At 41.3% G+C, this 20,022-nt stretch overlaps 2 protein-coding genes and 2 pseudogenes across 2 annotated transcripts; 2 read left to right on the forward strand and 2 right to left on the reverse strand.

Annotated features, from left to right (window-relative positions):
* Positions 1–1,451: 1,451 nt before the first annotated feature.
* On the forward strand, positions 1,452–8,225 carry LOC139450994 (streptococcal hemagglutinin-like; the record flags this gene model as incomplete). The annotated part of the gene is made up of 4 exons (XM_071232813.1): positions 1,452–1,467; positions 3,022–4,103; positions 4,318–4,373; positions 4,601–8,225. Coding segments are annotated over exons 1-4 (4,779 nt in total), but the record flags the coding sequence as incomplete, so codon positions are not given.
* Positions 8,226–8,302: 77 nt separating this feature from the next.
* LOC139450995 (uncharacterized) lies at positions 8,303–12,310 on the reverse strand. The gene is made up of 2 exons (XM_071232814.1): positions 12,307–12,310; positions 8,303–10,671 (listed from the first exon to the last, which is right to left on the reverse strand). The coding sequence occupies exons 1-2, from the start codon at positions 12,308–12,310 to the stop codon at positions 8,303–8,305; spliced, it is 2,373 nt and encodes a 790-aa protein (XP_071088915.1).
* Positions 12,311–12,902: 592 nt separating this feature from the next.
* On the forward strand, positions 12,903–14,123 carry LOC139450705 (uncharacterized; annotated as a pseudogene).
* A 2,072-nt stretch (positions 14,124–16,195) lies between these two features.
* Positions 16,196–17,818, reverse strand: LOC139450996 (uncharacterized; annotated as a pseudogene).
* Between the last annotated feature and the right edge of the window lie 2,204 nt (positions 17,819–20,022).

Genomic DNA, 20,022 nt, shown 5'->3' on the forward strand with positions numbered 1-20,022 from the left:
GCTTTTAGCAACATTCCAGCAATATCACGGCGGGAGACACCAGAAATGGGCTTCACACATTGTACCCATGTCGGGAATCGAACCCGGGTCTTCGGCGTGACGAGCGAACGCTTTAACCACTTGGCTACCCGACCGCCCCAAATATAGTATAGGCTGAGGCAGGAATATACATATTTATGTAGCAATTTTCTATCCATTTAAACTGTATGTTAACAACACACACACAAACACACACACAAACACACACACACAAACACACACACACACACACACACACACACACACACACACACACACACACACACACACACACACATAATTTTGACAAACCTATACTTAAGATATACATAACATATTATAATGATAGCTGATTTAAAATATGTTATAGATAATCATAGTAATGCATTTCATATTGTTATCAACCTTAACTATGTGGTCACACTAATTTTGTCTCTCCATATGTGTAGTTAACACAAGTACACATATCAACAGTGGTAACGCCACAGCGATGGGGGCAGTGGGGTAGCCTAGTGGTTAAAGCGTTCGGTCGTCAAGCCGAAGACCCAGTTCGATTCCCCACATGGGTACAATGTGTGAAGCCCATTTCTGGTGTTCCCCGTGATATTACTGGATTATTGTTAAAAGCGACGTGAAACCATTCTCACTCACTCACAGCGGTGTTTATCAAATTACTATATGCAAGTACATATATTTGTAGATTTGCACAAGACAAGAAACACAATTCAAGTTAAACATACATCAAATGTCAATAAGAACATTTACGGACAACCTTATGACACACTGTAACATCATATACTACCGAAAACTAGTTATAGAACACTCACAATTATAAGATTGTATTTTTGCAAAACAATCAGCCATGACTAATTAACCATAGTCTTCTTAACTTATATATATTGTAAATATTTAGATTTTAACCTGATTTATTTAGAGGTATTGCCATGATCTGGCACGCGCTTTCGGCGTGATGGTCACATACAACTGAATAGGGCCATAAATAAATCAATTACATTTTACGAAAAAATCGGTGGATTGTTTTAAAATCACCTACGTCGCTACAGTTAAATTATGTTTTAAGTAAATAGTGAGAAAAGTTCAACATTACCTCCCAATTGCAGCAGATATCATGTGCGGCCCCTATAGTGGTCAAGAGGGGATATTGCTTAACCGCGAGAAAGCGATAGAGCGATAAAGCGAGAAAGCGATAGAGCGAGAAAGCGATAAAGCGAGAAAGCGATAGAGCGAGAAAGCGAGAAAGCGATGTCCCCTCCATTCATGTTTAGTGTTAAACATTACCAGGGAGCTCAGATGATGTTATATTACCCTCCACATTTGCATAATATGTGTCCATATGATCTGCTGTGTGACCAATAAACGTTCACATAAATCCAAAGAAGTAAATGTGTAATAACTCACCATTTTATGGTAACATGAGTCAAACTAAAAGTAAACACATACAGACAAATTAAATACAAAAAAGAATGATATAAATTGTATACAAGGAATTATTTTACAGACCTGTTGTAAATCAATTATATACATTGATATTGTCATGATTATAACAGGCAGGATATTCGATTACTTTTATGATTATAGTATCTCTTCAACCATTTGGAGCAGTTTGCAGAGCTCGAAGCTTCAAGTCAATAAAAAAGAATGAAACCCCTTATCACGCGAAGGTCAATAAAACCGAAAAGAAAATGTGTATTTGTACTCAATAAACTGTTTCTTATTTTCTCGTTAAGAGAAATTAAAAACAATTGTGGCTGTGAAAATTCTATACTGCGGCCCAGAAAAAAGTACTTTTTGATGGAAAGATAATTAAAATTCTCATTTATTGAAAACCCACACCTTGAATCATTAGTCTGAAGAACAATCAATTTAGTGAAGAAACCTTTAATATGCTCAAGGCTTTGAAGAGAATATTGGGTGCCCTGCATAATTATTTTCAAGTCATGGTTATAATTGGACAAGGCCAATTAATCATCATAAGAAAAAAGTGCTATTACACTGAGCAGACATTACCACATAAAAAAATAATAGAAATAGACTACCAATGATATTTTTTACAACCGATTCAACTCTCATTGAGCAGACTTCATGTAATTGTGAATCTGGCCAGGGCAAATGTAATCACGTGATTGGTTTACTGTATTTGTTACAACACTATCTATCCCTTGACTTAAAAACAGTGCTACCTGCATTGTCAAAAACATTGCTGCCTCAGACATGGCATGTTCCACAAAGAGGTGAGGTGAGGTGAAATTGGGTTTAACGTCGCGTCCAAGATTATTGCGCTTATATAGCGACGTGCATGTACGTGTGTGTGTTTGTGTGGCTGCTTGTACTAGTCCGGACTGATGCCGATTTAAAGTGCTAGCCCACTGGGATATCATGCCGCAGTTTAACATGAATAACCCACTCAGACACAGTATACTGACTCCGAGCCGACCAGTCCTTGTTTTAGCCCCTTATTGCCGAGCGCCAGACATGGTAACAACAAGTACCATCTTTTAACGTCTTTTGGTATGACGCGGCCGGGGATCGAACCCCGGACCTTCCGCTCTCCGGGCGGACGCTCTACCACTAGACCACGGAGGCTGTGTTCTACAAAGAAGTAAAGGCCGTTTTGCCAAAAAGGTAGACCAAATTACTGTTCAAAAAGTAAAAACACCTGCCAATGGATCTGTTACTTCTAAGTTTTCGACAGATACTAGGTCTTCTACTGCCCCTACTTCATCTGCTGCCTCTACTAAATCTGATTCCTTTACTCCATCTGCTGTCTCTACTACATCTGCTGCCTTTACTCCATCTGCTGTCTCTACTACATCTGCTGCCTTTACTCCGGTCCATCTGCTGCCTCTACTACATCTGCTGCCTCTACTACATCTGCTGTCTCTACTACATCTGTTGTCTCTACTACATCTGCTGCCTTTACTCCATCTGCTGCCTCTACAACATCAACTGCCTTTACTCCATCTGCTGCCTCTACTACACCAGCTGCCTTTACTCCCTCTGCTGCCTCTACTACATCTGCTCCCTCTACTCCATCTGCTGCCTTTTCTCCATTTGCTGCCTCTACTACATCAGCTGCCTTCACTCCATTTGCTGCCTTTACTCCGTCTGCTGTCTCTACTTCATCTGCTGCCTTTACTCCATCTGCTGTCTCTACTACATCAGCTGCCTCTACTACATCTGCTGTCTCTGCTACATCAGCTGCCTTTACCCCATCTGCTGTCTGTACTACATCTGCTGCCTTTACTCCATCCGCTGTCTCAGCTACATCAGCTGCCTTTACCACATCTGCAGTCTCAACTACATCAGCTGCCTTTACTACATCTGCTGTCTCAACTACATCTGCTGCCTCTACTCCATCTGCTGTATCTACTAAATCTGCTGTCTCTAATACATCTGCTGTCTCTACTACATCAGCTGTCTCTTCTACATCTGCTGCCTTTACTGCATCTGCTGTCTCTTCTTCATCAGCTGCCTTTACTCCATCTGCTGTCTCAACTACATCAACTGCCTTTACTCCATCTGCAGCCTTTACTCCATCTGCTGTCTCTACTACATCAGCTGCCTTTACTCCATTTGCTGCCTCTACTACATCTGCTCCCTCTACTCCATCTGCTGCCTTTACTCCATCTGCTGCCTCTACTACATCAGCTGCCTCTACTACATCAGCTGCCTTCACTCCATTTGCTGCCTTTACTTCATCTGCTGTCTCTACTTCATCTGCTGCCTTTACTCCATCAGCTGTCTCTACTACATCAGCTGCCTTTACTCCATCTGCTGCCTCTACTACATCTGCTCCCTCTACTCCATCTGCTGCCTTTACTCCATCTGCTGACTTTACTACATCAGCTGCCTCTACTACATCAGCTGCCTTCACTCCATTTGCTGCCTTTACTCCATCTGCTGTCTCTACTTCATCTGCTGCCTTTACTCCATCTGCTGCCTCTACTACATCTCCTGCCTTTACTCCATCTGCTGCCTCTACTACATCAGCTGCCTTCACTCCATCTGCTGCCTTTACTCCATCTGCTGCCTCTACTACATTTGTTGCCTTTACTCCATCTGCTGTCTCTACTACATCTGCTGCCTTCACTCCATCTGCTGCCTCTACTACATCAGCTGCCTTTACTCCATCTGCTGCCTCTACTACATCTGCTGCCTCTACTCCATCTGCTGCCTTTACTCCATCTGCTGCCTTTACTCCATCTGCTGCCTTTACTCCATCTGCTGTCTCTACTTCATCTGCTGCCTTTACTCCATCTGCTGTCTCTACTACATCAGCTGCCTTTACTCCATCTGCTGTCTCTGCTACATCAGCTGCCTTTACTCCATCTGCTGTCTGTACTACATCTGCTGCCTTTACTCCATCCGCTGTCTCAGCTACATCAGCTGCCTTTACCACATCTGCAGTCTCAACTACATCAGCTGCCTTTACCCCATCTGCAGTCTCAACTACATCAGCTGCCTTTACTCCATCTGCTGTCTCAACTACATCTGCTGCCTCTACTCCATCTGCTGTATCTACTAAATCTGCTGTCTCTAATACATCTGCTGCCTCTACTAGATCAGCTGTCTCTTCTACATCTGCTGCCTTTACTGCATCTGCTGTCTCTACTACATCAGCTGCCTTTACTCCATCTGCTGTCTCTACTACATCAGCTGCCTTTACTCCATCTGCTGTCTCTACTACATCAACTGCCTTTACTCCATCTGCTGTCTCTACTACATCTGCTCCCTCTACTCCATCTGCTGCCTCAACTACATCAGCTGCCTTCACTCCATTTGCTGCCTTTACTCCATCTGCTGTCTCTACTTCATCTGCTGCCTTTACTCCATCTGCTGTCTCTACTACATCAGCTGCCTCTACTACATCTGCTGTCTCTGCTACATCAGCTGCCTTTACTCCATCTGCTGTCTGTACTACATCTGCTGCCTTTACTCCATCCGCTGTCTCAGCTACATCAGTTGCCTTTACCACATCTGCAGTCTCAACTACATCAGCTGCCTTTACTACATCTGCTGTCTCAACTACATCTGCTGCCTCTACTCCATCTGCTGTATCTACTAAATCTGCTGTCTCTAATACATCTGCTGTCTCTACTACATCTGCTGCCTCTACTACATCTGCTGCCTTCACTCCATCTCCTGCCTCTACTACATCAGCTGCCTTTAGTCCATCTGCTGCCTCTACTACATCTGCTCCCTCTACTCCATCTGCTGCCTTTACTCCATCTGCTGCCTCTACTCCATCTGCTGCCTTTACTCCATCTGCTGTCTCTACTTCATCTGCTGCCTTTACTCCATCTGCTGTCTCTACTACATCATCTGCCTTTACTCCATCTGCTGCCTCTACTACATCAGCTGCCTCTACTACATCAGCTGCCTTCACTCAATTTGCTGCCTTTACTCCACCTGCTGTCTCTACTTCATCTGCTGCCTTTACTCCATCTGCTGCCTCTACTCCATCTGCTGCCTTTACTCCATCTGCTGCCTCTACTACATCAGCTGCCTTCACTCCATTTGCTGCCTTTACTCCATCTGCTGTCTCTACTTCATCTGCTGCCTTTACTCCATCTGCTGTCTCTACTACATCAGCTGCCTCTACTGCATCTGCTGTCTCTGCTACATCAGCTGCCTTTACTCCATCTGCTGTCTGTACTACATCTGCTGCCTTTACTCCATCCGCTGTCTCAGCTACATCAGCTGCCTTTACCCCATCTGCAGTCTCAACTACATCAGCTGCCTTTACTACATCTGCTGTCTCAACTACATCTCCTGCCTCTACTCCATCTGCTGTATCTACTAAATCTGCTGTCTCTAATACATCTGCTGTCTCTACTACATCTGTTGTCTCTACTACATCTGCTGCCTTCACTCCATCTGCTGTCTCTACTTCATCTGCTGCCTTTACTCCATCTGCTGCCTCTACTACATCTGCTGCCTCTACTACATCAGCTGCCTTCACTCCATCTGCTGCCTTTACTCCATCTGCTGTCTCTACTTCATCTGCTGCCTTTACTCCATCTGCTGTCTCTACTACATCTGCTGCCTTTACTCCATCAACTGTCTCAGCTACATCAGCTGCCTTTACCCCATCTGCAGTCTCAACTACATCAGCTGCCTTTAGTATATCTGCTGTCTCAACTACATATGCTACCTCTACTCCATCTGCTGTATCTACTATATCTGCTGTCTCTAATACATCTGCTGCCTCTACTACATCGGCTGTCTCTTCTACATCTGCTGCCTTTACTGCATCTCCTGTCTCTACTACATCTGCTGCCTTTACTCCATCTGCTGTCTCTACTACATCAGCTGCCTTTACTCCATCTGCTGTCTCTACTACATCAACTGCCTTTACTCCATCTGCTGTCTCTACTACATCAACTGCCTTTACTCCATCTGCTGTCTCTACATCAGCTCCCTCTACTCCATCTGCTGCCTCTACTACATCAGCTGCCTTTACTCCATCTGCTGCCTTTACTCCATCTGCTGCCTCTACTCCATCTGCTGCCTTTACTCCATCTGCTGCCTCTACTCCATCTGCTGCCTTCACTCCATTTGCTGCCTTTACTCCATCTGCTGTCTCTACTTTATCTGCTGCCTTTACTCCATCTGCTGTCTCTACTACATCAGCTGCCTCTACTACATCTGCTGTCTCTGCTACATCAGCTGCCTTTACTCCATCTGCTGCCTCTACTACATCAGCTGCCTTTACTCCATCTGCTGCCTCTACTACATCTGCTCCCTCTACTCCATCTGCTGCCTTTACTCCATCTGCTGCCGTTACTCCATCTGCTGCCTTTACTCCATCTGCTGTCTCTACTTCATCTGCTGCCTTTACTCCATCTGCTGTCTCTACTACATCAGCTGCCTTTACTCCATCTGCTGCCTCTACTACATCAGCTGCCTCTACTATATCAGCTGCCTTCACTCCATTTGCTGCCTTTACTCCACCTGCTGTCTCTACTTCATCTGCTGCCTTTACTCCATCTGCTGCCTTTACTCCATTTGCTGCCTCTACTACATCAGCTGCCTTCACTCCATTTGCTGCCTTTACTCCATCTGCTGTCTCTACTTCATCTGCTGCCTTTACTCCATCTGCTGCCTCTACTACATCAGCTGCCTTCACTCCATTTGCTGCCTTTACTCCACCTGCTGTCTCTACTTCATCTGCTGCCTTTACTCCATCTGCTGCCTCTACTCCATCTGCTGCCTCTACTACATCTGCTGCCTCTACTACATCTGCTTCCTCAACTACATCTGTTGCCTTTACTCCATCTGCTGTCTCTTCTACATCAGCTGCCTTTACTCCATCTGCTGTATCTACTACATCTGCTGCCTCTACTACATCTGCTGCCTTTACTCCATCTGCTGCCTTTACTACATCTGATGTCTCTACTACATCAGCTGCCTTTACTCCATCTGCTGCCTTTACTACATCTGATGTCTCTACTACATCAGCTGCCTTTACTTCATCTGCTGTCGCTACTACATCTGCTGCTTCTACTCCATCTGCTGCCTCTACTACATCAGCTGCCTCTACTCCATCTGCTGCCTCTACTACATCAGCTGCCTCTACTCCATCTGCTGCCTCTACTCCATCTGCTGCCTTTACTCCATCTGCTGCCTCTACTACATCAGCTGCCTTCACTCCATTTGCTGCCTTTACTCCATCTGCTGTCTCTACTTCATCTGCTGCCTTTACTCCATCTGCTGTCTCTACTACATCAGCTGCCTCTACTACATCTGCTGTCTCTGCTACATCAGCTGCCTTTACTCCATCTGCTGTCTGTACTACATCTGCTGCCTTTACTCCATCCGCTGTCTCAGCTACATCAGTTGCCTTTACCACATCTGCAGTCTCAACTACATCAGCTGCCTTTACTACATCTGCTGTCTCAACTACATCTGCTGCCTCTACTCCATCTGCTGTATCTACTAAATCTGCTGTCTCTAATACATCTGCTGTCTCTACTACATCTGCTGCCTCTACTACATCTGCTGCCTTCACTCCATCTCCTGCCTCTACTACATCAGCTGCCTTTAGTCCATCTGCTGCCTCTACTACATCTGCTCCCTCTACTCCATCTGCTGCCTTTACTCCATCTGCTGCCTCTACTCCATCTGCTGCCTTTACTCCATCTGCTGTCTCTACTTCATCTGCTGCCTTTACTCCATCTGCTGTCTCTACTACATCATCTGCCTTTACTCCATCTGCTGCCTCTACTACATCAGCTGCCTCTACTACATCAGCTGCCTTCACTCAATTTGCTGCCTTTACTCCACCTGCTGTCTCTACTTCATCTGCTGCCTTTACTCCATCTGCTGCCTCTACTCCATCTGCTGCCTTTACTCCATCTGCTGCCTCTACTACATCAGCTGCCTTCACTCCATTTGCTGCCTTTACTCCATCTGCTGTCTCTACTTCATCTGCTGCCTTTACTCCATCTGCTGTCTCTACTACATCAGCTGCCTCTACTGCATCTGCTGTCTCTGCTACATCAGCTGCCTTTACTCCATCTGCTGTCTGTACTACATCTGCTGCCTTTACTCCATCCGCTGTCTCAGCTACATCAGCTGCCTTTACCCCATCTGCAGTCTCAACTACATCAGCTGCCTTTACTACATCTGCTGTCTCAACTACATCTCCTGCCTCTACTCCATCTGCTGTATCTACTAAATCTGCTGTCTCTAATACATCTGCTGTCTCTACTACATCTGTTGTCTCTACTACATCTGCTGCCTTCACTCCATCTGCTGTCTCTACTTCATCTGCTGCCTTTACTCCATCTGCTGCCTCTACTACATCTGCTGCCTCTACTACATCAGCTGCCTTCACTCCATCTGCTGCCTTTACTCCATCTGCTGTCTCTACTTCATCTGCTGCCTTTACTCCATCTGCTGTCTCTACTACATCTGCTGCCTTTACTCCATCAACTGTCTCAGCTACATCAGCTGCCTTTACCCCATCTGCAGTCTCAACTACATCAGCTGCCTTTAGTATATCTGCTGTCTCAACTACATATGCTACCTCTACTCCATCTGCTGTATCTACTATATCTGCTGTCTCTAATACATCTGCTGCCTCTACTACATCGGCTGTCTCTTCTACATCTGCTGCCTTTACTGCATCTCCTGTCTCTACTACATCTGCTGCCTTTACTCCATCTGCTGTCTCTACTACATCAGCTGCCTTTACTCCATCTGCTGTCTCTACTACATCAACTGCCTTTACTCCATCTGCTGTCTCTACTACATCAACTGCCTTTACTCCATCTGCTGTCTCTACATCAGCTCCCTCTACTCCATCTGCTGCCTCTACTACATCAGCTGCCTTTACTCCATCTGCTGCCTTTACTCCATCTGCTGCCTCTACTCCATCTGCTGCCTTTACTCCATCTGCTGCCTCTACTCCATCTGCTGCCTTCACTCCATTTGCTGCCTTTACTCCATCTGCTGTCTCTACTTTATCTGCTGCCTTTACTCCATCTGCTGTCTCTACTACATCAGCTGCCTCTACTACATCTGCTGTCTCTGCTACATCAGCTGCCTTTACTCCATCTGCTGCCTCTACTACATCAGCTGCCTTTACTCCATCTGCTGCCTCTACTACATCTGCTCCCTCTACTCCATCTGCTGCCTTTACTCCATCTGCTGCCGTTACTCCATCTGCTGCCTTTACTCCATCTGCTGTCTCTACTTCATCTGCTGCCTTTACTCCATCTGCTGTCTCTACTACATCAGCTGCCTTTACTCCATCTGCTGCCTCTACTACATCAGCTGCCTCTACTATATCAGCTGCCTTCACTCCATTTGCTGCCTTTACTCCACCTGCTGTCTCTACTTCATCTGCTGCCTTTACTCCATCTGCTGCCTTTACTCCATTTGCTGCCTCTACTACATCAGCTGCCTTCACTCCATTTGCTGCCTTTACTCCATCTGCTGTCTCTACTTCATCTGCTGCCTTTACTCCATCTGCTGCCTCTACTACATCAGCTGCCTTCACTCCATTTGCTGCCTTTACTCCACCTGCTGTCTCTACTTCATCTGCTGCCTTTACTCCATCTGCTGCCTCTACTCCATCTGCTGCCTCTACTACATCTGCTGCCTCTACTACATCTGCTTCCTCAACTACATCTGTTGCCTTTACTCCATCTGCTGTCTCTTCTACATCAGCTGCCTTTACTCCATCTGCTGTATCTACTACATCTGCTGCCTCTACTACATCTGCTGCCTTTACTCCATCTGCTGCCTTTACTACATCTGATGTCTCTACTACATCAGCTGCCTTTACTCCATCTGCTGCCTTTACTACATCTGATGTCTCTACTACATCAGCTGCCTTTACTTCATCTGCTGTCGCTACTACATCTGCTGCTTCTACTCCATCTGCTGCCTCTACTACATCAGCTGCCTCTACTCCATCTGCTGTCTCTACTACGTCTGCTGCCTTTACTCCATCTGCTGCCTCTACTACATCAGCTGCCTTTACTCCATCTGCTGTCTCTACTACATCTGCTGCCTCTACTACATCTGCTGCCTTTACTCCATCTGCTGCTTTTACTACATCTGCTGCCTCTACTACATCAGCTGCCTTTAGTCCATCTGCTGCCGCTACTAACACTTCCTTTGCTTCCCTTACACTTACTCACTCATCATCTTCCAATGCGAAAACTGTCCCTTTAAAAAAAAGAGACGCCTTGACGGTTTGATATCTAAGTGGCAGGATGTATATATTTGGGATTATTTTAAAAGTAGTTTAGTATAAACTTATCCAAAACATAGGTATTTTAGGATTAGTGTATTTATTAAATAAATAAGTTTACTTAGTCCACTAACTCACACCTCAGTAACATAATCTAACATGTGGTGATTGATTCTTTGTGCTAAGGCTACTGCGGTCTCAGCCTAGCCTATTGTTCTCTGCCGGTCAGCTTGGCCTGGCTTTGTATTTCCCGCGTCACATGACCACCTTGGTCATGTACTTCACACCTATGCTATATGCACCATTTCTAGTCACAACTCTCACTGGGAAAGGACAGTTTAGTTTGGGGTGAGTTAAATATATTTACTATCATTGTACTTAGGTTTCTAGTATATATAATGTATTTTAGTACACTCATATTAAGTCATTTATGTTCCATAAGAACAGTGTATCATGCATATGTCATAAACATGAATTATCAGTATATTCATGTTAGTGCAATATATATTTAAATATTGTAAGATGTTACCATTGAGGTATATGCATGATGAGTGTACTAGATTTAAGCATGTATTGGTACTATTTTATTATGAAAGTCTAAAAAACCAAAACAGTATATTTGTTGATTTTAGGATACATATGAAATACCTAAAAATGTTGATTTTTATACTGCTAGATGAGTTTCACATGCCAGGTGATGTTTACTATACCAGTAAGATTAATGTTGTTATATATCATTTATATTATTATCAGGTCACGTAAGATACTGGATGACCAGTTTTGATGACATCTTGTGGTTTGACCTCCGTCCCTTGGACGAGGTGGGGGTTTCTTCCCTTAGTTATACATATATTTATGTCAACATGGCATGGCATAATTGTCTATACTATTGTAATGTTATATTGCTTAATATAGTATTATTTAATTGCTTTGTAGTGTATTCAGTCATATCATCCTCACTGAGGATATATCATCCATAACATGCTTGACCGTACTAAATGTAAAGTAAGTGTTCACATTATATTTTATTGATTGGTATATCAAACACATGTAATGGATGTATAATGGCAGTATTCTTTTAATGATCTATTGGTTATGCTGTTTGCCTACATTTTGTAAATATTGTGTTTTAGGGTTTCATCATCATCATAACCACTGATTGCACACGTGGACCATCATTGGAATAAATCCGGTTGTAAAAGCAGCATGCTTTTTTGTCTCTCCATTACCCTGCATAAGCCTCTGCGACAAATGGCATCCCTGGTGGGATTATTCCAGCTGACAAGATGGACACATCAGATAGCCTGACCCCACAGACATCAGAGTTGTGACGTCATTGAGTCTGCCCACATTCATAATGGCTTCCGTGTATGCTTTATATTTATTTATGTTTTAATTCATAAGTGAAAGTGACACTTTATTTCTGTGATATAGACGCTGGTGATATACTGTGTGATATTGACACTCCTCTGTCATATCAAGACCTATATTTTATTCTTCTCTGATATCAAGACTTATATATTGAAGTACCTGTGACTGTGTTTGTGATATGTGTTACTGACACATCGTGGCGCCTGGACAACAGAAAAGAAGATTTACGTGATATCTGACATTTGTGTGAAATAGTTTATTTGTACAATTACTCTGTGATTATACATTATTAAACGGTAGCTACCTGTGATAAATAAACATGTGATAATTGTGATTATACATTTACTTGCTGTGATATATACTTGTCTACATGGCATGGCATAATTGTCTATACTATTGTAATGTTATATTGCTTAATATAGTATTATTTAATTGCTTTGTAGTGTATTCAGTGATATCGTCCTCACTGAGGAGATATCCTCCATAACATGCTTTACCGTACTAAATGTAAAGTAAGTCTAAAAACATTTGTGGACAAAATCCTAAGGCTAATCAGTTCCCATCAATCATTCCGAATATGAATGATATAGTTCTTGTACCATCTGCTTTTGGTCAAGTTCCCAAAAATTCAACCATTTCACTTCAACAACATCAATCGACTTTCCGAAAAGTCAAGTTCAATGAGAGTTATTCGTCTTGAGTTGGAACTCTTCAGTTGGTTGGATGAACTTCCGCCGAGTACTGTCAACTTCCGTCGAAAACAGCGCGCTGCTTCGAAGCTGTCAAAATGGGGAAGCAATACTGCTGTATTTGTAGCAATTTTAGGGGAAAGATAGTCGATGAAAGAATAGTATCTCTACACGTCATTCCAGTAAGCAAGTCCCTACGACAAGCGTGGATAAGGCGACTTCGGTTGTGAGGAAAGACCTCACAGTGACAAGGCACACGGAAATATGCTCAGATCATTTCATGGGTGGTAACGGTCCAGGCATAGGGCATGATGTTCCATCGACTTTTCCCAAGAAAAACTACAGTACTTGCACAGTGAGGTATGTTGATTCTTATAAGATTTATGCTATTGTTGGTGTATTTAATGTGCTTTATCGTTTGTGAATGTTATGTGATTGTGAAAAAATGCTATGATTAAAACTTGAGAAATGTAAAAAAACAACAAAAAAGTTTCAAGTTGTGTTGATCTTAAAATTCTATGTATCCTCTCTTTCATCTTATTTGTTTGAATAAACAGAAAAAATGTCTCAGTGTCTGTTGATAATTTGTTGCAGGTGTCTGATGCTGACTTTGTTGATACCCCTAAGCCAAATGAAAGCCCATTCAAGCAGGCCTGTGACCCTGAATCTCCCAAAGTGACTATGCAGATACACGGAGGGACTCCTCAGTCTGATGAAATTGAACATCATTCCACAAAATTCAGTCATGGTGCCAGGTACAGCAGGAACATAAGGTTTTTTTCTTTTTTGAACTTGTTGATTAATATGAGAAGTTATGCTTAACGAGACAAAATATAAAAATCATGGTGTAGTCTCTCTTACTTACAGAACAATAAAATATAAAGAGCATAAAATATGTATATAGAGCATAAAATATAATAGACCATTGACCAATAAACTTGATAATAGACTTCTTATATTAGCTTTAGTATTAACAGATTTATGTTAATTTATTTTTTATTAATTTTAATTCCTTTAACCTCAAAATATTGGGGGAAAACTATTTATTTAATGTGATGAAAAGCTATTTATTATTTTGACAGATCCTATGACGTTGCATCAATTATGCTGCATGACTACTGTGAGGCTGTGTGTGAAGACGATATCAGTTGCATAAGATATGGATCATCGCAAACAGAAATGGTGGAAGTTAGAAGCAAGTCTACACAAACTGACTATGTAATGTTCCAGTGTTTGAATCCTGTTAAAACATCCTGTGCAATGACTCAGACTGAGACTGAAAATAAAAAAGTCTTTCGCAATCAAGCCACTCAAGTTAAACTTCCTGATTTAACATTTTTTGATGTGCAGAATGATTCAGAATTGGTAACCCATTATACAGGTCTTGTGGATGCAGAAAAGTTTTCATGTTTATTTGACGAGTTTTCCGAGGTTCATGACAAGGACTATCCAACATCCAATATCGGACGCCCTAAATCTTTGTCTTTGATAGAAGAGTTCTTTCTAGTGTTGATGCGTCTTAGACTTGGACTCCTAGTTGTTGATTTATCAAAGCGATTTCATATTTCCAGAAGCTGCTGCGCTGATGTCATTGATAGATGGATTGATATTTTGTACAACAATTTATCCTTCCTAGTTGTCTGGCCATCAATGGATACTATTAATACAACTATGCCTCAAGATTTTACAGACCTGTATCCAAATACAAGGGTTGTTATAGATTGTACAGAATTATTTACAGAAAAACCTTACTCTATTGGTAAACAGTCACAAATGTACAGTCATTATAAAAGTCACATAACATATAAAGCTCTTGTTGGTGTCACTCCAAATGGTGTTGTTAGCTTTGTCTCTGACTTGTGGTCAGGAGCAATAAGTGACCGGCAAATAACAGTAGAATCAGGACTTTTAGATTTGTGTGATGTAGGTGATGCAATCATGGCGGATAAGGGATTTACAATCTCCGACTTGACAACACCAAAAGGTATACTCCTAATAATTCCACCAAAGAAACATAAGAGACAAGTATTTGTCACAAAGTGACGAAATATCCCCCGCCAATATATATACCATAGTACCAAATATCAAGACAATCCAGCGATTAGTTCTTGAGATATTGCGGCAACAAACAGGTGGGACGTACGGACGGTCGTGAATACTATATTTCGCGCGGCGGGGGACAAAAACAGCTGACTAGGAACAAACTAGGAGAATAGCAAACTTGAGAATCCATGTAGAAAGGCACATGGAACGTGTCAAGAATTTCAGAATCTTGCAGGGTATAATTCCAATTACAATTTCAAAATCTGGAAAATCTGTAATGCTTTGACTACTCTGCTTTCCCCCCCCCCCCCCCCCCCCCCCCCCCCTCCTTTCTCCTCATGACCAAGAAATTGATGACAATTACTTCTTTGATGACAGTTCCTTGCTTGCTCTGTAATAAGTAGGATTAGCATAATCTTATTGCAGCTCCAGATGTGAATGGTCACATGATATTTTCTGCTATATTTAAATTTAATAATCATGGTATCATGATAACAATTTTGTATTAAAAACATTGAGCCAAATAAGTCTAGCCAAATAAGTCTATTTTTGTCCATACTTTGTCCATTTTTGTCCAATATGACTACTGACATGACCACCTACTTGTTGTCTATTTTTGTTTTACTTATTGAATCAAAGCATTGATATAAAAATCCTGAAAGTAGATAAACAATTTCATGTTTTAGCTGTGACAGCAGGATCATAGTCCCATGGTTCTAATTTTTGTAACAATAACTAAAAATGAAAGAAATAAACCCTTGATGATTTTCTTTAATGTGTCCATGTTGTCATTTCAAGACGTTACAGAAAATATGTTATGATATTTTATGGCTTAATAGAATGGTTCAAGAAATTACTAAGAGAAGAACATATCCTATGTCTAAGCGACATACTATCTGAATGGTCAGTGGCCATGAATGCGACGTTAAGTAACAATTCATCCACTGAATGGTAAGTATCTATGACTATCAAAGAAAGATATGATATGGTATTGAGTGAAACATTGAATTGACTGAGTCAGCGTAGGGTAAAACAACTGGTAAGATGGTAAATCTAATACAGTGAAACACCTCGCTGGACACGTTAAGTTTTCAGGAATAATGGATGACAGATAGAAACTGCGAAGCCTTGTGACCATCTAATGCCACTTGTTCTCGTCAAATGTAATCCTTTCAATAGATATCCCTTTGAGAGTCCACACCACAAAATCACACCTAGTTCTTTTGGTCAAGGCCATCTGTCCTTATACTTGAAAGTGGTATGCATGGTTTTCTTTTAGAGTCACATTATTGACCACAATATGGCAGAAGACAGAAGAAGTTTGTGTTTGATGCAGCCTCTTCTGGTGTTAGATCTCTGTAGCTGTAGATGTCTGTCGGATAAATACTTTGCCAAACTGTGAACTTGTTATCCTTTCCAATCTGGCTTCCTTCCAAAACTCTGTTTTATGTTGTCCTCTTGTCATTCTCTCTATTGACCTCACATCCTTTTCTGACACTTTCAGGGAATCAAAATAATTTTGAAAGTTAGTTTGACAGGTTGGCGATTTAATATCAACATGGTCAGGAATACAACGATCAATGCATGGTATTTTTGGAAGTTCTGGCATAGGTTCAGGAGCTTGAGTAACAGTAGTTGTATTAACAACATATCCACATTTACTTTTTGTTTCATGACCAATTAACTTCTTATTAAATCTTGTGAGATTTATTGTTGTCTGCAGCATGCTGCTGTTGGGACACATTGATATTTTCTTGATTGTTCCATTCTGTATTCCGACAGTACCTCGTGTAGTCCCAGTACCTTTTTGTTGACTCTTCCTGCCACTTGACATCAGGTTCAAGTCATCCGATTTCATTGGATCCAACTTCCCTTTTCTGGGAATTTTCCACTTGCACTCAACTGATGTGCATGAAAGCAAACCATCCTTTTTCTTCTGACTAATGTCTGCAAGGGCATGAAGCAGGGCTGATACATGATTACAAGCCTCCCCGGCACTGCAAAAAAAAAAATTAGTTATATTTATTAATGTTATTTGGACATATAAAATGACAGTCATGTTTCCTCTATTTCACCCTAAATAATTATTATTTTTAATGTAATCAGCTAAAGATGTCACATATTAATAAGCAACAATATCAATAATCTGTTTATTTATTTAAATTAACAAATGTGAATGAGAGGTCCCTCAAAGAAAGAGATTTTAAAATGTATCAATTTCTTTGCTGTTATTTGGAATTAATAATTTACATATCTTTTGATCAAACTTCATATTTGGAACATATTTTCTTTGAAAACGTTTTCAAACGTTTTGTTTGTAAAAAAAACAGCGCTCTAGATAGAGATGACACGACTGTAGTTATATAAATGCAAAGTCTACATACCCGGCTGCACAAGTACAATTTGCTGAATGAACACGACCCGTTACTTTTGAGAGACTTGCCCAAACTTCGTGATCAGGGCTTTTCTTAGGATCCGGTGTTGGTAGTGATGGTATGACACGGCATCTGACAAACATATGGTCACAGTCGTGATGGATGTTGTGTAGAGCTACGCCGTGAAAATGTCTATCTTGGTAAAAAACCACTGCCTTCATTTGTCATTTAGTCATCATGGGATTCGTGTCTGAAGTCCTATGGTTGCTAAGTACCATATAATTGTAGATTTCCTTCTCTGAGAATTCCGGTAATGATTCAACAGCATCGTTCCATCCAATCATTAATGTAGTGGGGTCTGGCATTCGATATCCGCTGGGTGTGATGAGCTTCCGTTGCATAGATATAACGCCTTTACTGGGTTGTACTAAGGTGGTTGCATCCAAACGAAGTGCCTTGGCCCCTCTTGCTCGCGCTAAAACTTGTGCTCTTACCCCAGTCACCTTTTGATTTCGTTCCCGTAGGTATTCACGCAATTCTTTAACTGTCATTTGATGGAATTCATCATCAACGTCAATATTGTTATTTGCCGCCATTTTGAAGGTTTACTCGGCGGAAGTGAAGCAAGCCCCTTCCCAGCGCGTGACACCTTCGTTACACAGCGTGCTTTATACGAGCAGGAAACACAAGATCAATGTGAACAAAAGAAGTGGTTTGAACTTAAGGCACATCTCCTATGTTCAAGTAACTTTAAATTTGTGCATACCAGACAAGATAATTTTGAACATTTGTGTGACTCTCTACTGAAATCCAAAAGACAAATGAGGCTATGAAGTGTGGCATAGAGAATGAGGACTCTGCTGCTGAGGCATATTCAAGGCTGCTGAAGCTTAATGTCCACCATAACCATACATGTCCATATCAAGCCACTTCACCAGACAGGCGGGTATATGACCCGTCTGAGAGTGACCCTTGGGGTTTGCAAGAAATCAAATGTTCCACTGCACAATCCATATTAAAAATCAACTACCTTAAGTTAACATCTCAAGGTACATACAAGTTCAAAGAAACATTCCAGCATTATCATCAAGTAATGGGTCAAATGTTACTCACTGGGGACAGGTGGGTCGATTTCTTTGTTTGGCGCAAAGATGATTACAACTTGGAGAGAATATATTTCAATGAGGAATTTTGCAATGAAATGTAAACCAGGATGGACCTGTTTTACTTCAACTGTTTCATAAATTACATCCTTACATTAAACAATATTATCAGTCTGTAAGACTGCGAGGGGCAAGTTGACTGATGTAATGAATGGAAAGTAATTTGACAAGTAGCTTTTACAGCCGGAAACCAGACAGACTCCAGTGGCATAAATACTGACACATATCAACCCGTAAATGTCTTTTTATGGGTAATGAAGTTTTACATTGGTAATCGGGTTCTGATGATGCATACATCAGCCAAGTGACATTGTAATTAATGTGTTTCATGAAGAATGAATTTCTTTACTTCTCTGACATTAGACATCGACAATTAATTGTTAAAAATATAACCATATGCATAGTAAGATATGTACACACATATTCATGAATGATCAAATTGTTATGGTATTAACATACTTCAGTTTTGAAAACTTTAGTTGAACTGTTTCAGAATGAATGTATTTGTATTACAAGGAAATAAAGATGTTTCCACTCTCCCATTGCCATTCAACTATGACACAAGAACTTGCAAAACTGATTGCATAAAATACCATATTGAAGTAATTTACCAGTAAACAATATCACATTTCTGTTTAATGATTATTTATCAAGATGACACACCATGATGACATAGTTAAAATAATGGTCCAACGTCACAAGACTGTCGGTACAGAGGCATTAAGCCATGTTATGTTTCATAAGTTTTCTCTTTGCATCACTTAAAAATGAGAGCCCTTGAAATTTGATAGTAGACAGCAAACAGTCCAAATTTGATTTACAGATCCTACAATAGTTAATGGAATTATGCCATCAAAAATATGGTTTTCCTTCACTCTTCTGATAGCTCTCTCCACATGTATACGTCGTCTGGATATTTCCTGTGTGATTTCTACATCCTTTCTAGTAAACTGAATATCAGGGGGGGGGGGGGGGGGGGGGGGGGTGAGCACCTGTAGACTGAAGCAGATCATCAATCAAAAACCCTTTGTCAGCCATTACTTCATCGCCTACCTCTAACAATGACAAGAGACCACTCTGTTTGGTTAATTCCTTATCAAAAATACATCCTTCATAAAGTGGACTAATGAAAGTTATTGGCCCATGGGGAGCAATACCAATCAATGCTTTCATAGTGGTGTGGGTTTTATAATGCGAAAACGTTTCTGAATTGACAACCCTAGAGGTTGGCGTTTGACATTTCAATTCAGTACAGTCAACAATAACCCGTGTTGCAGGATAAGAACATTTAAATTCTGGTGGCATTCTTTTATTTATCGTTTCTCTAGAGGGCCAAATGCATACACATCCAAGCAAAAAATACAGATAATTGGCCAATTTAATAGTTATTCTACAAATAGTTGATACACTGCCAAGTTTGTTTCAGGGTAGCCTTGCCTTACTCTAATGAGAAACACAAATAATTGGTCAAACAATGACAAAGAACATAGAAATCCACAGTGTAGTTTGTCTACATCAGTGCCTCTGTGAAACTGTGCCAGGTTTGCATCTTTGAAGCAGTAGGATAGAGCCACTGAACAAGAGTCATCAGAAAGATGACATATCCCCCCGGCAACTGTCTGTAAAGTAACCACAAG

The sequence above is a fragment of the Haliotis cracherodii genome, unplaced genomic scaffold (assembly GCF_022045235.1).
Source record: "Haliotis cracherodii isolate W230 unplaced genomic scaffold, xgHalCrac1.p SCAF_8, whole genome shotgun sequence".
NCBI lineage: Eukaryota > Metazoa > Mollusca > Gastropoda > Lepetellida > Haliotidae > Haliotis > Haliotis cracherodii.